Here is a 24122-nt window from a genome sequence, read left to right on the forward strand (position 1 = left end):
TCTCATCAATTTTTCTAGTGTAGTTATTCTAATCAAGCGTGGAGCAAGAATGCTGCAGCTTTAGTTGAATTCATAAAACTCCTATAATTTGGTTGGATAAAACAAGCTGCTCAGGGAAAGATTTTCAAAAGTGTATTGGAGTTTACGTGGAAGCACCATATCTGTTATATCTTGGGTCCATGAATTTTTGTATCATGTACAGGTGGTTCCTCCTTGGATGTTGATGGAATCAAAATTTTCAATCTCTTTGTTATGCATAGTTTTGAGAGTTGCCTGGTCTCAAAATAAGATTGGCATTGATAAGCATCATAGGCTGTGTCTTGCTTGGAATCTAAGTTTGCAAAAACTATCCAGCTAAAGTGAGGTTTGTTTGAGGGTTGCTTATTGTTGTTTTTTGGGTGTGTAGAGTTGCATGTTTTGCTCTGTCATCTCTATGCTTGTGCTGGCGGACAGATGTCAACTTCAATATGAAAGGGAGTTGCCTTTTTTTTTTTTCGATTCGAAGAGACTTTACTCCCGATTCATAATAATTCACTTGGTTGCATCTGCTAGAAATTCTACCTCCAAATTTGATCTTTTGCTTGCAATTCTTCGTCCTAATATCGTTGTCATTTTAAGGAAGAAATTAATTTGGAATCATTGGTGGCGTCTTTGCTTGTGCTTACGTTTATGTAAAGAGAAAGCAAGTTTTCCGATGCAGACCTTCCAAGAACCAGCCCAAGTCTTTGACAAGAAAATCCAGCTTGGGAAGTATTTTGCCCACTTGAAACTCTCTATATTTAATATAATTATAGGGCATATAAATATGATAATAACATGGTTAAATTGTAAGTCTCACAGCGTAGAATTGGGAAGACTGTATGCGTGCTTGAGGTCGTTGTCTTTTGCGAAATCTAATTAATGACTTATACGAGTAGTGCTTCTTAAGATCAATCCTAATGATAAATACAACACATTATTTCTGAAAGTGATTTTTGGGTTCGTTTGGTATTTTTTCTTTTTATTGCAGGATCTTTGTATGATAAGGTATTGTTGCGAGAAATGAAAGCCCAACAGAAGGAATGGGAAAATTTTGCTAATTCAATTGATGTGCCGGAAAAAAAAAAAGCCACAAGTAAAAAGAAAAAAAAAGGAAATATTGCGAGAGAATTTGGAGCTAAAAAGTTGACGGTAAAGTGCTAACGGCTGCTGGTCGCATAAGGCTGGAGATTCTCTATCTCACACCATGTCTTTGTTTGGCATCTTGATAAGTGTCAACTATTCACATGGATGACTGATTGTGACGAACAAGATACTAATTACGGAATTACGATGGCACAAATAAGGATAAAGGAACTCATTTCCCTCGAGAAGTACAAAAAAAAAACCCTGTCAGACCTCCCGTATAGCAAAGTTTGTTAACCATATTTAAAAATGTCAGAAATTTTACATATACCTCCTAGACAGAAACCTTCCTGTGGAGGCAAAATTCAGCGCCCAAAAGTACTTTTGAGTACACTCCTTTTAAGATTCGTTGATTCTGACTCTTTCACGGGGGAGGGTTTGCATATATGATATATCCGATCTTGCCAAGATTGCTTTGCCTTGATTTGTTCCGTTAACATTAGGTACGATCTTGCCATTTACTTTTCTTACGCTATTCTCCTCCTTGTAGTCACTTCACTACTCGTATTCAGCATCAATTCTCCTGTTCTCTGAAATGCTTTACGTGATTTCAACGAACCAGCGAAAATGTCAATGAATCCGAGGTGTCTTTAACGGAGGGGCACGTTTGAATTTCGGGATTCTCGGCTTATTTTTGCATTCTAGCAAATTTGTTGCATTCCCCCATCCAATTCTTTCGATATCGCGTGCTCTGTCTCGTCTTCCTTATTACGGTACAACCCAGTAGCCTATGGAAAGGCCTAGAAACCCTTCCTTCACCGTTGCCTCACCGGTTTTAAGTCTAGGAGGAGATGCTGAAGGTGAACCCCGTTTTAACTTGATGTGCAATCCACTTGATGAAATCTGAAGTCTGCACTAAATGTACATGATAAATAAATGGTGAACACAAGTTTCTGCAACATACCAACAAATGTGCTAGTATGATAAAAAAGGCGCGAAGTGCTTAGGTCTCCACACAACATCGAAGCTTTGTTAAACTATTATCAAAGTCCTTGATATGTGGGAAAATTACCAAAAAAGTCATAAACTTATTACAATTGTGTCAATTCAAACATAAACTTATTTTTTTATCCAATTTTTTTCTTTGATTGATTATTTTTTTAGCCAATTAAATCCTAAACATTTTGTAATTATGCAGGTTTAGTTCATTTGGCCAAAATTGGCCAGCTGACGCTAACGTGGGCGCCACCTAACACTAGTGACCATTTTTTTGAAAATATTTTATTTTTTCAAATTAATGTATTAATTTTTTTTTTTTTATCTTTTCCTCTTTTTTTTTCTCTGTCTCTCTTTTTTTCCCCCTCTTTTCCCTCCTCCTCTCTCCTTCTTCCTTTGGCTCTAGTGACCGACTAGAGGGGATGCCTGGCCAGTTGTCGGACCGAGGCGGCTAGCGGATGGGCGAGCCCTTGCCGGATCTGGCGAGAGCTCGCCTCACTAGACCCGGCGGGGATGAGGCCCCCTCACCGGTTGCATCTAGTTAGGGCTTGCCTCGCCGGTGGTTGGACAAGCTCACCATCGCCTAGCGATGGGGAGGCAAGCTCACCCGATTGCCTCGGTCGGCAACCGGCCAGCCCTCCTCTCTAGCCGGTTGCTGGAGCCAAAAGAAGAAGGAGGGAGGAAAAAAAAATAAGAAGATAAAAATTAATAAAATAATTCAAAAAAATAAACATATTATTAAAAAAAGGGTCGCTAGCACTGGTCGGAGGCCACGTCAACACCAGCTGATCAATTTTGGCTAAATGGACTGAACTGACATAATTGTAAAAGGTTTAGGATTCAATTGGCCAAAAAGATAAATTTATGACTGAATTGGCATAATTACAATAGGTTTGGAATTTTTTTGGTAATTTCCCCCTTGATAGGTTGACCTAAGAAAGCCGCGAGGCCACATAGACAAGTTCAAGTTTCAGCAATATATGATACAAACGAACGATGAGAATTAGCAAGACATAACATACATACATTGTACCATCTTTAAATTCAAGTGCACGAAAATTCTTAGGAGCCAGCAAAAGACGAAGAAAACACTCATATCCGTATCTGTTCATTTCATGGACGAAATTCCATTAACAAGGCAAACAAACACACACTAATTTCACGCATTCAAGTAGCCAGTCAGACTGCGATGCGTCCCCAAGTCCTTAAACTTCAGATTATGTCAACCTGTAGAAAGGAAAAAAGGAAACATTCGTAAAGCCTGGTCCCCAAGCTTTCAGGTAACATGAGGAAAGACTAAAAAGAGTGAGTTCTATTGGAAAGTCAAAGACAGCAAGTAATAATTGTATTCATTTCAAACAGCATCCAAGAACTGTAAAACCAATGAATCATATTGAAAACTTCAATCAAACAACCAAATGAAGTACCACATAAGTGGATATATAGGAATCCCCCATGCCTGGGGAAGTCATGACCTGCTACGTCTACAAAGATGCTGTATTTATCTAAATCAGAATTGCAATAAACTGAAGAATCAATGATTTGCATCAATAACTTTGATCACACTTCATAGTGAACTCATCCCAACAGCCTACATCGCTACCCATCCAGCATACCACGTCACTTATCAGAACACACATTTGGAGAAAAACAAACCGGATCGGAACTACAAAAGAACAAACGTGTCCACAGGGGCCAATTCGACAAGACAGCCACGTTTGAAAATTAGCTCCATTACACGGAACTCGGAAGTTACTTTCGTTTTTTGGGCCATGTACTATGAATGAAACCAGCCAGTTTCCCAGTTCGGGTGATAGAAACACTTAATATGGACTAAAGAGTATCGAAAGCACAAACGTCAAGAGAAGTTCCAAGCTCCCCGGAGCACAATTACTGATTCAATGAGACAGAGAGCCAGAATCACGAAAAAAATGAGACATTTCCAATGAGAAATCTATCCTAATCTTCACACAAACAACCCACTGTATCCAGTATCCACAACAACATCAAAGCCGCACGATGCAGCATCAGCAACAGCGTCACCAATCGAATTCGAACACATGAATGATGCTGAACTGAACGGAGTTGTCAAGCCGGAGAAAATCTCTCTCACACACATTTATGATGTTTGGGAGCTCCGGGTCCTTCCTGCTAAGTTTTCGGCGAGAAGGATGGCCTCTGCCTAAATTTTGACCTACATGACAAAAGGGTCAAACGCTTTGACTCGGGGATTTTAGTTGGGAACTCGAGTTCATCGCTTTAATAAGCTCGTCCGACCAAAACATTACGCCGAAAAAAAGAAAGAGGCGAATTATCCAAGAAAATCACCCGATGATGGCAGGAAGAATAAGCGATCGAGAAATTCCCTTCGCAGCCGCGTCACTCTGGACGCCCAAAACAGCACGACAGACGAGAACGAACAACAACTCCAGACAACAGAGACATTCCTTCGCAGCCGCGTCATTCTTGTGTTATTACACGGATTAAGCATGGCATATGTGTTGAATTCTCACATTCACTTATTTTAGCTCTCTTCATTATGTATTTGTCTTCTGCGGAATGAGTACCATTAGTATGTGAATTTTGGCTTTAGTCCCTATGATAAGATTTTTAAAGTGTTATTTCTTTTTATTTTTAACTTATTGCAGCCTCAATTAGCTAGTTAATAAATGCCCATATACACATTTGTATGGCTGGAATTATCATTTGACTTTACCGAAAAAAGGGCACAAGCTTATGCATTGGCCAAAAAAAAGAAAAAGACATGAGTAAGATCTAAATTTAATAGGCAATATCCACGAATTTTTTTTTTTTTTTAACTCAGAGACTGGAAAAGTGAGGAAAAAACTTGGATGTTACGGTTATATCAAGTTAGATTTGTAATCTACATCATCTTACTCAAAATTTTAATCATCACATTCAATTATATTACAATATTATGTTTGCACTAAATATAAGGCATAATTGAAATTTAGATGGATTACCTTTAAAAATAGGATCTCCCTTTCCTTGTAGTAATATGAATAGACCACGATACTATCTAATGGATAAATTATCTCTTCCTGAATTTATTGGCCCCTCTGTTCCCTTTTGCCATCCAACTCGGGCAATTAAACTTAATCTGTCCTTGAAAGCATTAGACCATGAAAGATTGATGACTATGTGGGCCTCTCAAATGTTGGTTTTGCACATAATTCTTATATAAATGGTACTACTAAAGGTGAAAATTGGTAAAATTATTGAGCCGGTATCTAGATACACAAATTGGTGTCTGCCTGGTCAAGACAATGAGAGCATTTGTGTTTTTCTAAAGACTAAAAGGAGATTATATATACTCAAGAAACTGTGTCTCTTGATATTGTGTGACTAGTGTTGACTTTAATCTCGTTTTGTTTTATTAATAAATTGTTTTTTCATGGGCATGGCAAGCGGAATTGCACTTTTGGCGAGAGCACGAATATGCTTGGATGACTCAACCCTGTCTTCAGTTTCATGCTCTCTAGAAATATTTCAATTTCATGTTTTCACATAGGAGACAACTCATAAAATAAAAGGAACAAAAAGAGAGTAAGTCTTATCCATTACAAAAGTTATATGCGGCATACGGATGTAACATCAAACATTTAGCAATTGACCCATCGTTGACCCCATCAAGGGACATGTTTAAATGTTACAAAAAAAAATGAGGTCTTCCGATTGTAATGATAATCTCAAGTTAACACATATAAATGTAATGTTAAGTCCCATTATATCTTGGTGCTTTTTGCCCCCTCCAAGCTCCTTATCATAACCTGTGGAACTCTAATTCCACATTTGAGTATTCCTTGGTCTGGTTGAACCTAAATCCAAACCAAGAGATTTTGCATATTATCTATTGGTGATTAATATCTCACTCTCAATTTTAATATAGTCCAATGAAAAAAAAAACAAGTGAAAGAAAAGTATGGTCAAGTGATTGGATTAGACATCCAACCAACATTTGCAAATTGATCAGAATACAATGATTTTGATCTGATCACTTTGCAAGAAGGGCGTTTAATCTAAATGATCCAACCATCATTTGCAAATTGATCTGAATGCAATGGTTTTGGTCCATACACTCTGTTCCATGTTTTGGGTTTCCGGCAACTACAAAAATCATCAGGATTCAGTATTTTAAGATAATCAAAGGTAACACATGAAGAAGAAGCACTTGGTTCATGATACAGAGTGGCACATGATCGCAGCTGGATAGCTTTTGAAGAATGTATATATCTCCATGATTTGATTAAATGTTTCATATATTATATCGTACAAAATTTAAATCAGAAAACAATGAGAAGACTGTTGTTGCAGTATCTATGAAATAATTTTCTTTCCACCCTCATTTTCGGAGATTGATCACTGATTAAAGAATTGCGACCAATCTGTAAATATATGCTACATTACATACGTTGGCGAGATAGGAAAGTTACTGAAGTTCTAAATTGGAGGGAAATGTAGCCGGCATTTGGTGGACTAAACATGTAAGGAATGGGGGAGCTAGAAAAAACAAACAAATTCAAGTATTTAAAGGACTTGCTGAGGATAATTTCCAAGTCGTGGCATTACGGTCACCCTCCTTACTCCCTTCAAAATCCACAATAGAGGGTACAGAAATCAACTCTATGCAATTGCACGGAAACAATGTCGATCAGGCCTGAACTTTGCTGGCAGAACCGACGCGCATTTTGCAATTAATCTCAGGGATGAATTCGTCCCCAATGGCGAAATCTGACTCGTTTCATCTCCATCCTGTATTCATCCTCTCTGCCTAGCGTCCTTTGCATTTCGAATAAGGAACGTCGAAGTTTCAAGACCTTGTTGGGTCCGGTGACTAAAAATTCACCGATGAAGGCCCAGAGGCTGGTCAAACGTCAATGGCCCAGTTTGATCTTTATGGATTAAAAGAAGAAGAACAGAACGAGCTCGGTCCGGGAAAAACCCGGCTTTGATGGATCTGTTGCTCCATTATTTTTTATTTTTTATTCATTTTTGTTATCATTATTATATATATATATATTAAACAAAGGATGCATGTTTGGCTTGTTGGCAAAAATTCAGATGGCTACACCGCAGTAACGTAGATTAGCCTTTCTCACAAAATTGTGGATAATCAAACGAGATATTACCATTTTAGTCAATCCAAATTAAATGAGATTCACAAGCGTCAACATGATAAAAACTTAGAACTCTCTTCGTAATCTGACAATTACGGAAAACTTACGTAAAGTGAGTCTTTGGGTAATGTGATAGACATAACTAATTAAAGTGTTGAATCTATATGAACATTTGTGATTCTTTAGCAAGATTCAGAGTAGAAGCTAGATATTCTTGAAATGTGATTATCTTGATCTAGTAGGTGTAATTTATGCAATGTCCACTCATGCAATTGTTCCTATATGTTCCGTGTGTTTTTCATGTAGTTGTACTGATTGAACACTTGTGGTCTCGAGACTAAAAGAATGTCAAACACCAAATTGCATTTGTTCGAGCGTTGTCATCATCATCATTATTCTACTCTCTGTTTTAGTTTTTTTTTTTTTTTGGGGGCAAGAATTGGAAGCAATGGCAATCAAAACTTAACAGATCTCTTGGATCTTGACGCATATGGTCAACTTAAGACCAAGCCTTGCTTTTCTTCTTCCCATTAAAAAAAAAAAAAAAAAAGCTTAACTCACAAGTGGCATTGCTTGAGTCGGCTCCCAGTTGGATGGTAAATTAAGTCATGCAATGGACATGAACAATAAATGCGTCACGGTACATTGAATCTCAGCAAATTTTTTTTAGGTAGATATGTGATCTGGGGATGGACTGCATGGCCTTCAGTCAATCCAACAAAATCGGAAATGATTGTCAAGACTTAAAAGATTGGAAAAATGTGGCTCTTGGCTGAATAGGAAATGTCAGTGCCCAATGTGAGTCGTCAATGATGAGGACACTAAAATTATTGGTGGAAGAGTTTGTGACACTCCAAATCTCACATAAAATGAGAAAGAACTTGAGATGTAAGTTAAAATCCAGTCCCAAGAATCACCACCTATATACTTTTCTAGGAAGATCGGTCCACGTTGAATCTTCCAAGTCATTACATGTGTTTCAGATTGAGTAATTTGTGCCACAATGTAATATTTAACATAGCAAAATAAAGATAAGAAATTACCTAAAGCTAATCCTAATGTAGCGCCTTAGAAATTAATTCTAGACCCAATCATAAAAGGATCCAGTCTGACTGTGGACCGACTGGTACTATTTTTAAAGTGGCAGGTCCGACCCGCGAACCATGCAACCTTAAAGTCAGTGAGTAGGTCAATTCCTATTCCATGCTAATGTTCTGAGAAGCAAATAATAGGAGTGACATATCAAATAGAATTGCAAGGTCATTAACCTAAAGAGCACGAGAATGCACCAAACTACAATTAGAATTATTCAATTGCAAGGGCATTGTCTTTCTTTGGGCTCTTATAAAGTAGTTTGCATCATTATCTACTCGTGAGTAGTAGATATCTAGAAGGCTGTTTCCAGAGTGTTTTTCTATACAAGTTTAGTGAATAATTCAACTTCAACGCGCAAGACCATGCACAAGTTCATGAATTACGTTCAGGGGGAATTAATCAATGAGTATTCGATAGTTGTGCAATCACTCAGTGTTCGATAGTTGTGAAAATATTCATAGGATTTATGTAATTTCTTTATGAGATTTAGTTGTTGTTTCATAAGGAATTGTATGGGCTAAACATTACATGAAATATGGTTGTATTTGAGGGCTGAGGAAAACGTTGAAAGTGTTTGACTATCTTGAGCGTGATTATAAGATAACCTCTGTTATATCACTTGATCAAAAGTGGAGTCTTATACTGCTTTCTTTGTGGAGTGGGTCCCATCAACCAAGCCACGAAATACGGTGTTCAATTTGCTTTTTTGTAAACTCCAAACAATCCGCGCAACCGCACGGGATAGATTCTAGTTGTTTCAAAAGCAACAGCAACTATACGGTCCATGTGCTTTTACGCTTTACTTAATATATCCATTTTCAAAAAATCGGCCATACATGTTCTGGGAAAAATAAGCACAATGAAACTTTTAGTAATTGATTAATAAGCACCCTAAACATAATTCCTTTGAAAAACATGTCGTAGTTACTTTCATTGACAAAAAGACGTGATTATTAGTAGAACGTGGGAAAAACGCCTGCTTTTCAACTATAGATAATTCTTCACATTAGTGTTACTTTGAAAAAACAACAAATAGAGGAGACGTTGTTGTCCTCTGAGGACCTTAGGGTTCTGTGGTCCTCACATGGCCATGTGAACCACGCCATGTCTATAGCTGCAACCCATTCACGACGTCAATGTTACTTTAGAAAAAAAAGGCAAAAAGGCAAAAAGACAAGGATGCATTATTGTCCTCTAAGCCTCTCTGGTCTGGGTGAGGGTCGACCTCACCAGATCTGGCTTGGGCGAGGCCAACCCCAGTCAAGTCTCGCTCGACTGACCCTCGCTCGATCGGGCATCGACTATGGAGGGCAAGGCCAGCCTGCCCTACCATGGTCGATGGCCGACTATCGCCTATGGCCAAAAGTCGGTCACTGGCAAAAGGCAGAAGAAGACCAAAAAGAAAAGAAAAGAAAAGAAACAGAAGAAGAGAAAAATTAGAAAAATAATTAAAAATTTAAAAAATATATTATAATATTACTAAAAGTGTACATGTCAGTCGGTGCCAACAGTGCCATGCAAGACTGCTGACATCCACGTCAATAAATTCCGATCAAAATTGGTTGGATGAGCAGTGGTAATGAGTGAAAAAGTTTAAGACATAATTGTCAAGAAGTGAGAATGTTTTGGATTGAATCAGCAAAATTAAAATGTTTAGGACTGAATTGATTAAAGTATAATGGATTTATGACTTTTTAGACAATTTTCCCGCGATATGTTCTATGTGCTTTTACACTTTACTTGATAATGAAATATCCATTTCAAAAAATCGGCCGTGCATGTTCAGGGGAAAATTGGCACAATGAAACTTTTATTAATTGATAAATAAGCACCCTAAAGGTAATTCCTTTGAAAAACAAGTCGTAGTTACTTTCGTTGACAAAAAGCCGTGGTTATTAGTACAACGTGGGAAAAACGCTTGCTTTTCAACTATAGATAATTCTTCACATTAGTGTTACTTTGAAAAAACAACAAAAAGAGGAGACATTGCTGTCCTCTGAGGACCTTAGGGCTCTGTGGTCCTCACATGGCCATGTGAACCACGCCATGTCTGTAGCTGCAACCCATTCACGATGTCAATGTTACTTTAGAAAAAAAGAAGGCAAAAAGGAAAAAAGACAAGGATGCATTATTGTCCTCTAAGTACCTGTAGTGGATGGAGGACCTTATAAAATTGAGTCTTTGATGCTTCATGTCTGTAGAAAACAACGAATGGACTCGCAAGACGAGAAAAGACTAAGATGGCTAATTTTTCAAAAGTTCATCCAATCAAACAAAGCATGGCGCATAGTCGAGGGTCGGCTAGGTAAGACCTGATGAGGGTCGACCTCACTTAGGCTAGATCTGGTGAGGCCAGCTCGCCTAGGTGAAGGTGGCCTCACCGGGCGTCAGCTAGGCAAAGGCAACGCCAAGTGAGCTCGATGAGGCTACCTAGCCTAGGCAAGGGTCAGCCTCTCTGGTCTGAGTGAGGGTCGGCCTCACCGGTCGAGTCTCGCCCGACCGGCCCTCGTTCGATCAGGCCTCGCCTATGGAGGGCGAGGCCAGCCCACCTACCATGGTCGATGGCCGACCATCGCCTGTGGCCAGAGGTCAGTCACTGGCAAAAGGTAGAAGAAGACCAAAAAGAAAAGAAAGGAAAAAGAAGAAGAGAAAATTAGAAAAAATTTAAAAAAAATATATTATAATATTCCTAAAAGTGTCTATGTCAGTGCCAACAGTGCCATGTGGCACCGCTGACATCCATGTCAATAAATTCTAATCAAAATTGGTTGGATGGACTTAATTGATAAGAAGTGAAAAAGTTTAGGACTTAATTATCAAGGAGTGAAAATTTTTTGGATTGAATCAACAAAATTAAAATGTTTAGGACTGAATTGATAAAAGTATAATAGATTTATGACTTTTTAGACAATTTCCCCCCCATATGTTCCATGTGCTTTTACACTTTACTTAATAATGAAATATCCATTTCAAAAAATCGGCCGTGCATGTTCAGGGGAAAATTAGCACAATTAAACTTTTATTAATTGATAAATAAGAACCCTAAAGGTAATTCCTTTGAAAAACAAGTCGTAGTTACTTTCATTGACAAAAAGCCGTGGTTATTAGTACAACGTGGGAAAAACGCTTGCTTTCAACTATAGATAATTCTTCACATTAGTGTTACTCTGAAAAAACAACAAAAAGAGGAGACATTGCTGTCCTTTGAGGACCTTAGGGTTCTGTGGTCCTCACATGGCCATGTGAACCACGCCATGTCTGTAGCTGCAACCCATTCACGACATCAATGTTACTTTAGAAAAAAAGGCAAAAAGGCAAAAAGACAAGGAGGCATTATTGTCCTCTAAGTACCTGTAGTGGATGGAGGACCTTATAAAATTGAGTCTTTGATGCTTCATGTTCGTAGACAACAAGGAATGGACACGCAAGATGAGAAAAGACCAAGATGGTCCTAATTTTACAAAAGTTCATCCAATCAAACGAAGCATGGCAATGTGAAACGTGCCACGTTTCAAGATGCAAATGATTCACGACGTTAGGGTTACTCTAGGAAAAAATGCAAAAGGAGAAAGCATTATTATCCTCCAAGGACCTGTGGTGGACTGTGGACCTTATTCTGTCCAAAATGAAGCCATATGTGATTTGGGAATATGATGTTGAGACTTATGATCACTTCTAGTAATAAATAGTTTAACTCAAGCCTGTAAGCTCCTATAGTAGGTTAATCCATGCAACGGACATGAACAATAAATGCATCGTGCCACAATGAATCTTAGCAAGATTCTTTTTGGTAGATCTATGATTTAGGAATGGACTGGATGGCTAATCCAACAAAGTGGCAAGTGATGGCCATAATGTGTAAGCTTGAAAAAGTGCAACTCTCGGCAAAATAGGAAATATCACTGCCCAATATGAGTTGACAATTACAAGGACACCAGCATTAGAAGTGGGAGAGTTTGTGATACTACAAATCGCACATCAAGTAGAAAAGAACTTAAGAAGTAAGTTGAAACCCACTCCAAAAATTCACCACCTAAAATCTTTTTATGGGGAGTTTGACCCACATTGAATGCTTTGAGTCATTACATATGTTCATTCAGATTGACTAAATTTTGTGTCACCATGTAATATTTTTGATGAAGCATAATAATAATAAGAAAGTACCTATAGCTCATCCTACTTCGGCACCTTAGAAAGTTAGTTATAAATCTAAGCAATGAAGGATTAGGTCTGTATGTGGACTTGTTGGTATTGTGTTTTAAGAAGGCAGGCTCGATTTGCAAGCCTCGGGTCATAGAGCAGGTTAATCCTTATTCAATGGTAATGGTCTGAGTGGGGAAATGATAGGAGACAACATGTTAATTAGACTTGCAAAATCACGAGAAACGTCATGCCAAAATGAAATTAGAATTGCTAATTGCATTGTCGCCAAGTGCCACGTCTTTCTCTGGGCTCCTACAAAGGAGCTCAGGTCATGACCTACGAGTAAGTAGTGAATACTTGAACTTCATCTGTAAAGACCATATTTGCCACTTCGAAGGAAGGCTTTTTTTTCCCCTAATTACAGGGGAATGCTGTTTTTTTTTACAAGTTCAGTGAATACTTCAACTTCACCATGTAAGGCTGTGCATAAGGTCGTTAATTATATTCAGAGAGAATTAATCATTGAGTGTTTGATAGTTGTAAAAATCTTGGTCAAGCTTCTATAATTCCTTAGTGAGATTTAGTAACTGTTTCGCAAGGAATTGTGCAAGTAAATATCGTGCAAGTTATTTGATATATTTGGGGATTAAAAAAACTTGAGAGTATTTGAAAGTGTTATTATAACTTTCATAATATCGCTTGATTTATAGTGAAATTTAATGCTACTCTCACCAGGATTGGGTTATTAAACTACGTAAATCCAATTTCCAATTTACTTTTTTGTTTTCTTTATTGTTATTACCGGTTTTTTCTTTTGCAACAAAAATCAAGATGAATGTAATGACAGATGTTTTTAGTTTGACTTATATGTATTTCCTTGTATTGCCAGTTTTTTTTTTTTTTTTTTGTCTATCTAGTACTAACTAAGTAACCATGACATTTATAACATATCTTGCAAATTATATTTTCTACAATAGTAAAACAAATTCGAAAAATTAAAATGTAAGTTTTGAAGTGTAAATTTTAATCAATTCCGCACAATTGCATGGGTCAAATCCCAATTGTTTCGAAAGCTAGGGCAATTATTAGGTCCATGTACATTTTCAATTTACTTAAAAATGAGATATTCATTTCGAAAAAGCTGGTCCTGTATATTCTGGGGGAAAAATCAGTATGGTAAAACTTTTATTAATAGATTAACGGCAGTTCCTATAAAAGACAAGTTGTGATTATTTGATTGAAACACATTGTGGTCGTACTCAACTTCTTCGTGTCCAATCATACATTGTATGATCAACGTTAGTATCACTTTTGGAAAAAGCAAAAGCAAAACGTGACATTATTGTCCTCTAAGGACCTGTGTAGGAGGATGAGCCTTGTTAATACAATTACTTTTCTTATTCACATTCAATTAAACGTCACATTAGCATGTGAAACGCCTTTGTTACTTTGGGAAAACGGCAAAAGGGGAAGACATTATTGTCCTGTCTTCTATGGACATGTGGTGTATGTGAAACGTTGCTACTTTATTAGCTGTAAAATGATTTGTGACATTAAAGTCACTTTGGAAAAACAGAAAAAGGAAGAGTAGACATAATAGTAGAGGATGGAGACTTTCGCTACTTTGTGCCCGAATAAAACAATGGATGAACATGCAAAGACGTGAAAAGGTTAAGATGGTCCTAAATTCACAAATGTTGATCCAATCAAATGTCGCATGTCTATTTGAAAAATGCTACGTTTCTAGCTAGAAATGCTTTGCGATGTAAATGTCACTTTTGAAATATAAAGCAAAAGAAAAAGCAGATTTTATTGTCCTCTAAGGACTTGTAGTAGATTGTGAACCTTATTAATGTTTGAATAAGACAACGGATGGACATGTGAGGCGGAGAAAGACCAGGATGGTCCTAAATTTACAAAAGCTCATCCAAAAAAATCAGGATAAGAATGATATCATTATCATAATGTTGTATGATGCCCACTCTAATGCTAAAACTGTTTTAAAGAAAAAATTACAGATTCAGTTTTAAAGAAGGCTATTGTACAGATTCCAATGTAATCCTAAATTTTTCAATTTTCCTAATGAATTTCTCCAATTTTCATTGTAGTCATTTTGGTTAATTTTAGCCTAAATTTACTAACGTGACGGTCCAGTAATCGTCGATCATCCACTTGACACATCACCAATCTGACCTAAACAAATTTTGTTTATGATTCATCATGAACTCGAATAGCATTTTCTTGTTGAGATTTGGATTTATTAGATTACAGATATCATCAACCTAAGTTAAAGAATAAAATGTTCAGTGAAAACAAGGATAAAATGAAAGATTTAGATCATCATTGTGAATCACATTTAATCCTGCCCCATTTAAGTATAACGATTTTAAGAAATAATAAAGACTTTGAAGATATAACGTTTATTATTGAAACTTTGAAAGAATTGTGACATTTTATTGATGTTTCTATAATCAAGCCACCTTCCTGAACTCCTAATGTAAAGTACCTTATAGAATAGCATTTGATTGAAGTGAAAATCTTATGAATTTTCTCATGTACTATTTTGTGTTTGAAGGATGATAGATCTTGCTATGCACTAACCCACGTCAAGAACGCAATGAATAATTTAATGTCTAAACTACTTAAGCCATGGGAAAAAAAATGAAGGAGTAGAGTATTAAATTTATCGGTAGTTAATGTTAGCCAGCGCTCTCCATTTGTAGGGATGACTAAGATAGATAATGTTAAGACTGGTCAACTAGGTTGATATATCAAGTGATGCAACAAACTACAAAAGAACCTTTTAAAAAATGGATCAAATGCAACAATTAAGAGAAGTTTGAAACATCGCATAATTCTTCAATTTAACAAATGAGTCTTAATACACAGTTTCTTTTTCTCTTTTTTCTTTTTTCATTTGGTGATCATCTAAAGAGCCATCCAAGAAGACATTATTTGTTGGAGAAATGGGAGGACCAGGTTACACTCGATCTTGGCCTTTCCTGGAGTTAAGAGGAAAGCATAGACCTGGGGCCGAATCTCCCAAGGACAAGGGGCGAGAGGGTAGAGCAAAGCATCCATGACTAACTTTGCAATCGTTTTCGTTGATGATGTTTGGGAGCTCCAGATCCTTTTCTGAGGTTGTGAGCAAGAAGGATGGCCTCTGCTTCAATTTAGTTGGGAACTTATAGTGGACATTATTCACCGATGGTTTAATTAATGGAAAAATCTCATCTCTATATCAAAATGTTCGTACTACATTGATTGGAGTTAGGTAATCCCACTATTCTCCTGATAAAACGTAAGCCTATCTTATTTGACCTTACGGCCTTGAAATTTCATTTACTAGATTTCGAGACCAATGAACTATTTATGTTATATTTTTTTCTTTTTCACCTAGCAGTCAAGTGGTATCTGAAACCAGTGTTCACACAACGAAACTAGTCCACTCCTCAGGTCATTTCGAGCGCAATCCTCCGAATTGGCCATTTTTTTTATGATATGATGTCATAGTGATTCAATCGATGTGCAGGAAAAAATGAATAAAAAAGGCAAAATTATTTTGGGTTGTGAGAGAATTCGGAGCTAAGAAAATTGACTGTGGTAACAACCAACAAGTGCTGGCCGCTTAGGGTTAGAGATCCACTATCGCACATGATCTCAACTGTAAATATATTCAAACACAAGTATTATGATTATCTCTATTCACATGGATTAGCCGTTGCAAAGAATGACATATTAATTACCGAGTCACGGGGACGCAAACAGAGATAAAGGATCTCATCCCCCACGAGAAGTGCACAAAAATCCTAGAAGACCCGCTGGAAGGAAAAATATGTAAGCCCGATGCGTTTAAAAGGGATTAGTTGAAACCTTCAACCTTTTCTTGCCCTTAATTTTACGTAATTGTCTAAATAAACTGCGAACTTTTATGTACTCGGCATTCCTTGGCACAAAAAAAAAAAAAAAAAAAAAACATGATAATAAAAAAACAAAAAAATCTCGACACAAAACCCACATATTCAGATTCACATAAATCATACATGGTTGCAAATTCATACATATATTTTTCATTTTAATTTCACATTTACTGTAATGTAAATATGATATAAAAATACTTGGTTGGTCTACAACTGAAATTAATAAAGCGAGTCATATCCACTGTCAATAAAAAATTTGTTGTATCACTTTATGAATTTAGTAAGCTAGTGGTAGTATCCTAGCATTATCCCGCATCGTTTCTCTTTATTTTTCTTGGGTTCATTGTGCTAATCAACTTACCCGAGATGGCTAATTTCTAGGGGTGAGCATGGTCTGGGTTGGTCCGGGCCACCCCTTAACCCTAGGACCAACCCGTACAAAGATGTCGGCCCTCAATTTTAGGATCAAGGACCAACCCTATTGAGTGGGACCAAGGGACCGGACCGACCCAATGGGTTCGGCCCAGGTTCAGGTCAATCCGGGGACCGATCGATAATTTTTTCGTCTTATTTTTTATACTTCCTAAAAAAGCAAACCTACAAATTCAAATTACACATTTATCGACAATACGACATTGTGCAATTAAACTATAAATACCAATACATATTTAGCAAATCTAAGATGACACAATAATAAACATTTCGTACCTACTAACCGCTCATTGAGATATAGGACAAGATGGAAAGTTCTTGTAATCATCTATCTTTAATATTCATAACACCATATGCAAAAGCGTTTCTGCATTCGATCACGTAGGGTTCACTCAACCAAAAAATGAGCTTCACACCACTTGACTAACAAATCACTTGTATTCACCTGCGGTGATCTACTCTACTCTTCAAAAACTTCTATCATTTGACACAAATTGAAAAGCAAAGTGCAATTCATTAGTACAATTAAACCATAAAAAATCAAAATACTTAATATAAACCATGAATATATAACTTCACATCTTGTTAATTCACTTGAACTTCTAAACACAGAAAACAAAACAAACTACATATAATTAATACTTAACAAAAGTTTTAAATTGAAATTACTATTAGTGCTATTAATAGAACATCTCAATATAATATAATATAATAGATATTTTACTTAGGTTTGAATATATAAAAGAATTATAAATAATATAATATAATACAATATAATATAATATACGGGGTTGGTCGGGGGGTTGGGCCGACCCAAAACTCTAGGACCGAGGGCCAACTCAGTGCAGTGTTGGTCCGGAATTTTTCAGGACAGGACCAAGTCACTTGGGGTGGGACCAGACCCAGGTAGGGTTGGGCCGGTGGAAATCGGTCCGAGGGGTCGACCCTGAACCGCTGCTCACCCCTACTAATTTCTAGTTTGAATCCTGTCTAATACCCACCGTCCTTTTCAAAATATTTAGAGATGTTTAAATTTCTACGTATACCTGCTCGACTGAAGCCCTCTCTTTGAGGATTATTCAGCATCAGAAAAATGCCACGCGTGTTTATCTCAACTACAATGCTCGTGGCCTCATCAGTGAATCACCAAGAACATCTGTTTATTTGTCACAATAATTTTTATTTTTTTTGGCTCGAAAAGATTTATCACGATAGAGACAGGGCCACTAAGTCAAAGTTTTGAAGTGTGCCATGCGCAATGCTAATTAGGAAGTTCCTCAAAAGCTGCCGTGGGCCTTCTATGGTCAGGTTTTTGGGAAGCTCCCCCTAAGAAGAAAATTCGGACATAAAACAGCAACAGTTCACAAATTTCCATGAAAAAAAAGTCGCTAAAAGTTATCATTAATTATTTTTATCCTCAGTAATTTCTAAAATCCTTGTTCTCTACATTATTTTTGATGATGGATGGAAAGTACTGAGTTTTCCAAATCTCAAGACTTAAATTCTAGAATAATTTAAACAAAGAATGCAAAGTATAAATTTATAAACGAGAGGAGGGAAAGTGTAATTAAAGGGTACTTAAAGGACAAAATTTTTTACCCCTAATATATTTAATCATAACTCTCACCACTCTTAGTGGGAAAAAAATAATATATGCTGGCATGAATGATCCTTTTTTTCTTGACAGCGAGAAAGCTACCTCATCCAGGTAAACCCTAAATTCATGAACTACCCTAGAAGGTAAAAGGCAATCCTTCCCATGACCTTTTTAAGCATCGAGGCGATGAAGACTGGTAGGAAACTTCAATGTGAATTTAAAGATGACGCTAACTGCTCTACTTCGTTGACCTCTCTAATGCCTGTGCTGTTCACACAAATAATCATAGTAGTGTTGTTTTCATATACCGTAAGAAGCATGGGCTTGGCCTTTAAGGAATGGACGCTTGATCTGAATGAGTGCGAAACGCATGCATTTGCCATAAAAAGTATGCAACTTCTCTAGGATAGGAATGCATTTCAACAGGAGCCTGTAATTGCTCTATAAACATATACTTTTTGACACCCTGTTTTTGTAGGCCATAATTGATTAAAATTTTTTATTTGTCCATGTTCAAAAAATAGAATAATTAGCTGGTTGGCGAAGTTAGGTACTAAACCCACTATTCTCATAATCAAACATAAGCACATCTTATTTGACCTTGCCTCCTTGAAATTTCAGATTTTATTTGACCTTCATACCGATATATTATTTATGATATTTTTTCTTTTTATATTTAATGATTTATAAATAATTTTTTTCTTTTTATATTTAATGATTTGGTGGTATCTAAACAAACTTTTTTTTTTTTTTGAGCAAGGTATCTAAACAAACTTTCACACGCATCAATTAGCTCACCTTCCTGAGCCATCTTAATAGCACATTCCCACTTCTCTCTCTTCTGAGCCTGTTCTGGTTTAATGATGATAAGACTTGGTCCCACGCCCGACCAAGTTCTTCCGAGAAATTGAGTCGACAGAAATGAAATTAAATCGAATGAGACGAGACGAAATACAACGGCAGCTTCTTCGAAGAAAGAAAGAGCACTCAAGTGCTTAAAAAGTCTTTTGGTTCACACCATCACTTGATATTGTTGTCCTGCACGGAAGAACTTTTGTTTCCTCTCCGCTCTCTACACTTTGTTTCGACCCTTCTGGGCATTCTTGTTTAATCCTCTGCTGGTCACGAACCAAGCCATGCCCATCGCTGAGGTCTTTCTTGGCGCCTTTCTTCAGGTGCTATTTGATAGGTTGGCCTCTCATGAACTTCTCAAACTTGCGCAACACAAGGGTATCGATGCACTACTAAAGAATTGGGAGAAGAAGCTGACCAGTATTGACCAGGTGCTGATTGATGCAGAGGATAGGCAACTGACTGGTGATCGCGGGGTGAAGTTGTGGCTCGAAGATCTCAGGAACTTAGTCTACGACATGGAAGACTTGCTTGACGAGCTTGTCACAGAATCTGCAAAAAACAAGTCTGAGGCAGAACCCAGCAAGGTGCCTTTCCTTCTTCCAAGTTGTTGCTTCAATTTGAGCTCGAGAGCATTTATGTTCGATCGTAAAATGAGATCCAAGATGGAAGAGATGGATAATAGACTAAAGGATATCATCACTCGGAAAGATATTATGCGCCTGACAGAGTATAATGGGCAGCGATCAGCATACCGCCCACAGAATTTGCCTTTTCCCACTACGCATTTGACCGAGGAATTATTCATTGGTAGGGAGAATAAAAAGATGGAGATCCTCGAATTACTGACCGGAGAAGAAGACGATGGAACATATATGGATATAAAAAAGATTCCCATTGTAGGGATGCCGGGTCTTGGGAAGACGGCTCTCGCTCAGCAAGTCTTCAATGATGATAGAGTCGCTAACTATTTTGATGTGAAAGCATGGGCTTGTGTTTCCGATGATTTCGACGTGTTTTCCATTACAAGGAGTATCCTAGAGACAACCAACCCCCAGTTGGCCCGTGAATGTAAAACCTTGAATTCGCTTCAAGACGAGCTCACAAAAAACCTTTCGGGGAAAAAGTTTCTTGTTGTATTAGATGATCTTTGGGACAAGAATTATGAAAACTGGATTTTCCTCTTGAAGCCTTTTCGATCGGGTGTGAAAGGAAGCAAGATCATAGTCACGACTCGTGACCGCGAGGTGGCTTCAATGGTCGATGCTCAGTTGATAACTCTAGAAGTGCTGACACTAGATTATTGTATGGAGTTGTTCGCATTTCATGCACTTGGAGTTCGAAATTTCAATCATCATCCCAATCTTGAAGTATTAGGCCGAAAAATAGTGGAAAAATGCAAAGGTTTGCCATTAGCCGTGAAGGCATTGGCTGGGCTGCTACGCACTACAAACAATCCCCGTGAATGGGAAGATATATTGAATAGCAAGATTTGGGATATACCAGAAGATAGAATTAACGTCCTTCCAGCTTTGAAACTTAGCTACCTCCATCTCCCTTCCCATCTGAAGAGATGTTTCGCTTACTGTGCTATATTTCCCAAGGACTATGAAATCCAACGGGATGAATTGATTTGCTGGTGGATTGCAGAGGGCTTGGTGGAGGCAAAAGAAGCAAAGAATCAGTGGAATGCAGGTTTAAATTATTTCAACGACCTAGTAAATAGATCGTTATTTCTAAAGTCGGGTAGCAATGAATCACAATTCTTGATGCATGATCTCGTGAATGACCTGGCAAAACTAGTTGCAGGTCCAACTCATTTTGACTTGGGGGAGTTTAAGGGTGATCACAGTAATATATCTTTAGTTCGTCACGCCTCATTCATACCCAGTACATACATTCTACCAGAAAAATTCAAGATATATCATGGAATGAAGGGACTCAGGAGCTTCATATCATTAGATAAATCATTTATATATTACAACGTGTCCCAAAAAGTGCTATGTGACCTGTTGTTGGCATTGAAGTATTTGAGGGTGCTTTCATTAAGTCACTACTCGATAAATGAGATACCATATTGCATAGGCGAACTGATGCACCTAAGGTACCTTAATCTATCATATACAGGTATTAAAATGCTTCCAAAGTCAATTGTTGCATTGTACAACCTAGAGGCTTTGATGTTGGGAGGGTGTCATAACCTTTTGGAATTCCCAAAAGGTATGGAGAAACTAATCAATCTCAGATTTCTCGACATTAGCAACACTACAAGTCTAAAAGTGACGCCGCTATATATAGGTAAGTTGGTGGGTCTTGAAATGATGTCGAAGTTTGTAGTGGGAACGGGAAATGGCTCAAGGTTAGAGGAGTTAAAAGACCTAGAGATCCTTAGAGGGGAATTGTGCATCTCTGATTTGCATATGGTTCGAGAAGCCAAAGATGCCCGCGATGCCAATTTATGTGTGAAGAAGGGAATATGCCGGTTGACCATGCGGTGGAGTACAAATTTTGAAAATTCCCGAAATGAAGAGCTTGAAAGAGAGGTCCTTAACTTTCTTTGCCCTCACCAAAACCTTGAAAATCTCACAATATTCTGTTATGGTGGCCTAAAATTCCCATCATGGTTAGGAAGTCCCTCACATGATAAGCTAGTGCATTTACATTTACACGGGTGTCAGAAGGTCAAAACATTACCATCGCTCGGACTACTACCTTCCTTGAAAGAACTGTACATCAAAGATTTAAATGCAATATGCACAGTAGGGTCAGAATTTTATGGAAGTAATAGTCCTTTTCCGTCCTTAATAACTTTGAAAATCGAGGGCATGCCATTGTGGAAGGACTGGTCTCATTGCGTCGGCATCGAAGAAGTTATATTCCCTCATCTTGAGCATCTCGTCATTTCTCATTGTCCTATGTTGATCGGAAGATTGCCTAGTCAATTAAGCTCCCTCATAAAGCTTGAAATCTACTCTTGTCCGCATATGGATGCCTCGCTCACTATCACGAGCCTTCCATCTCTCAATGAATTAGAATTCAAAGGTTGTAATGAGGGGGTGCTACAGAGTTTGGTAAGCTCGGCATCTCTAACTACTCTAACCATAGATGATGTTATTGAACTGGCTTGCTTAAATCATGGATTGACAAGCTCCTTGATCAAGCTAGAAAAGTTGAAGATCGTGGGGTGTACAAAGTTAAGATATTTGTGGCAAGACGGAGATGCAATTCGGAATCTTAATTGTTTGAAGAGCTTAGTTGTATGTAGATGTCCGGAATTCATACATTTTGTGGCTGAAGAAGGAGATATAGAGCTGCCTGGCAGCCTCGAGACTATTGAATTGCAAGAGTGCATCAAGTTAGAGAAGCTTCCAAGCAAAGTTGATGTTGTTGAACTGGCTTGCTTAAATCATGGATTCACAAGCTCCTTAATCAAGCTAGAAAAGTTGAAGATCGTGGGGTGTACAAAGTTAAGATATTTGTGGCAAGACGGAGATGCAATTCGGAATCTTAATTGTTTGAAGAGCTTAGTTGTACGTAGTTGTCCGGAATTCATACATTTTGTGGCTGAAGGAGATATAGAGCTACCTGGTAGCCTTGAGACTATTGAATTGCAAGAGTGCATCAAGTTAGAGAAGCTTCCAAGCAAGATGCACACTCTCTCCTCTCTTAGAGACTTGACGGTTCGTATATGTCCAAAACTCGTGTCCTTTCCAGAAACAGGTATACCTACATCAATAATATCATTAAATATCGAGAATTGCGAGATGTTGCAATCTTTACCTAGAGGATTAAGTGCTCATCTAGATGAACCAAGCAGCAGCAGTAGCAATACCCGCCGTGACATTATATCTTTTCTACAAGACTTAAGAATCTCCGGATGCAATTCTTTGCCATCCTCTCCATTCAGCGAGGTTATATTTTTACCCACGACCCTCAAGAGACTTAACATTCATGACTGCAGGGGGGTGGAGTCGCTCGCGGAGATAAATCTAGACCCTTTTCAGTCTCTTCAAGAGATTGAAATTGTCAGATGTGAGAATTTGAGAAGCTTACCCCAGGGTCTGCACACGCTGTCTCAGCTCAGTTCCTTGGGGTTAGCTGCCTGTCCTGCTCTAGAGGTTGAGTGCTTCCCTCCTCTTCCTCCCGGTATCTCAATATTTAGTCTTAGGAGTTGTCCGAAGATAAAATCGTTACCTAATCAGTTGTATCGGCTCGCATGTCTCCGATATCTGTTAATTTGGGATTGTGAGAGATTCACGCGCTTCCCCGACGGAGGATTGCCGCCCCAGCTAGAGAGACTTGAGCTTATTGGATGCGAGAATATGAAGCAGCCGGTGAGGGAGTGGCTCACCCCGCTCACCTCCCTTGAGAGGCTAGATATCGACGGCAGGGTGGGAGGAGTGGGAGAGGAGGAGGATCTTGTGCTTCCGCTCCCTTCCTCTCTGCTCTATCTCAACATCTTACGTATGGGGAAAGTGGAAAGACTGTCCAGCAGTCTCCCTCCCTCTCTCCGGAGCTTATGGATCTCCTATTGCCCGAAGCTGAGGGAGTTGCCCCAGGATGGCCTCCCTCCCTCCCTAGAAGACCTCTGGATCTTCAATTGCCCGATTCTGCAGAAGCGATGCAAGAAAGGGACTGGCTACTATTGGCCCCTCCTCCGCGAAATCCCAGATATTCGAGGAGTCTGAGGCCTGGCTCTTTCATCATCTGTGTCCTTCCCCCGTTGTTGTGTGCACCTCCATCGCCACCGCTGCTTCGGCTCTCCACTCCGTCGTCGTCCTCACCTCCTTCTCCATCTCCATCTCCATCTCATGAATATATTCCAATTAATACAGGTTTCGATCT

General features: G+C 38.3%; 2 protein-coding genes across 8 annotated transcripts in view; both read left to right on the top strand.

Moving 5' to 3' along the window:
• Positions 1–19561: 19561 nt before the first annotated feature.
• LOC120290692 (putative disease resistance RPP13-like protein 1) lies at positions 19562–21143 on the top strand. The gene is made up of 2 exons (XM_039307054.1): positions 19562–20995; positions 21087–21143. The coding sequence occupies exons 1-2, from the start codon at positions 19562–19564 to the stop codon at positions 21141–21143; spliced, it is 1491 nt and encodes a 496-aa protein (XP_039162988.1).
• A 36-nt stretch (positions 21144–21179) lies between these two features.
• The window catches only part of LOC120290863 (putative disease resistance protein At3g14460), a 48897-nt gene continuing 45954 nt past the window's right edge, over positions 21180–24122 (top strand). For all 7 annotated transcript variants that reach the window (XM_039307394.1, XM_039307397.1, XM_039307395.1 and 4 more), the window contains exon 1: positions 21180–24112. In XM_039307394.1, coding sequence (XP_039163328.1) covers positions 21209–23965 — 2757 coding nt within the window. In that variant the 5' untranslated portion in view covers positions 21180–21208 and the 3' untranslated portion in view covers positions 23966–24112. The remainder of the gene's footprint in view (positions 24113–24122) is intronic.

The sequence above is a fragment of the Eucalyptus grandis genome, chromosome 2 (genome assembly GCF_016545825.1).
Source record: "Eucalyptus grandis isolate ANBG69807.140 chromosome 2, ASM1654582v1, whole genome shotgun sequence".
NCBI lineage: Eukaryota > Viridiplantae > Streptophyta > Magnoliopsida > Myrtales > Myrtaceae > Eucalyptus > Eucalyptus grandis.

What these genes read in the sequence shown, in the direction of transcription:
- LOC120290692 (XM_039307054.1), top strand. Translation starts at nt 19,562, where the DNA reads ATGCCCATCGCTGAGGTCTTTCTTGGCGCCTTTCTTCAGGTGCTATTT. An exon ending in TAAATTATTTCAACGACCTA is followed by an intron (nt 20,996 to 21,086) that starts GTAAATAGATCG and finishes AACTAGTTGCAG; the next exon opens with GTCCAACTCATTTTGACTTG.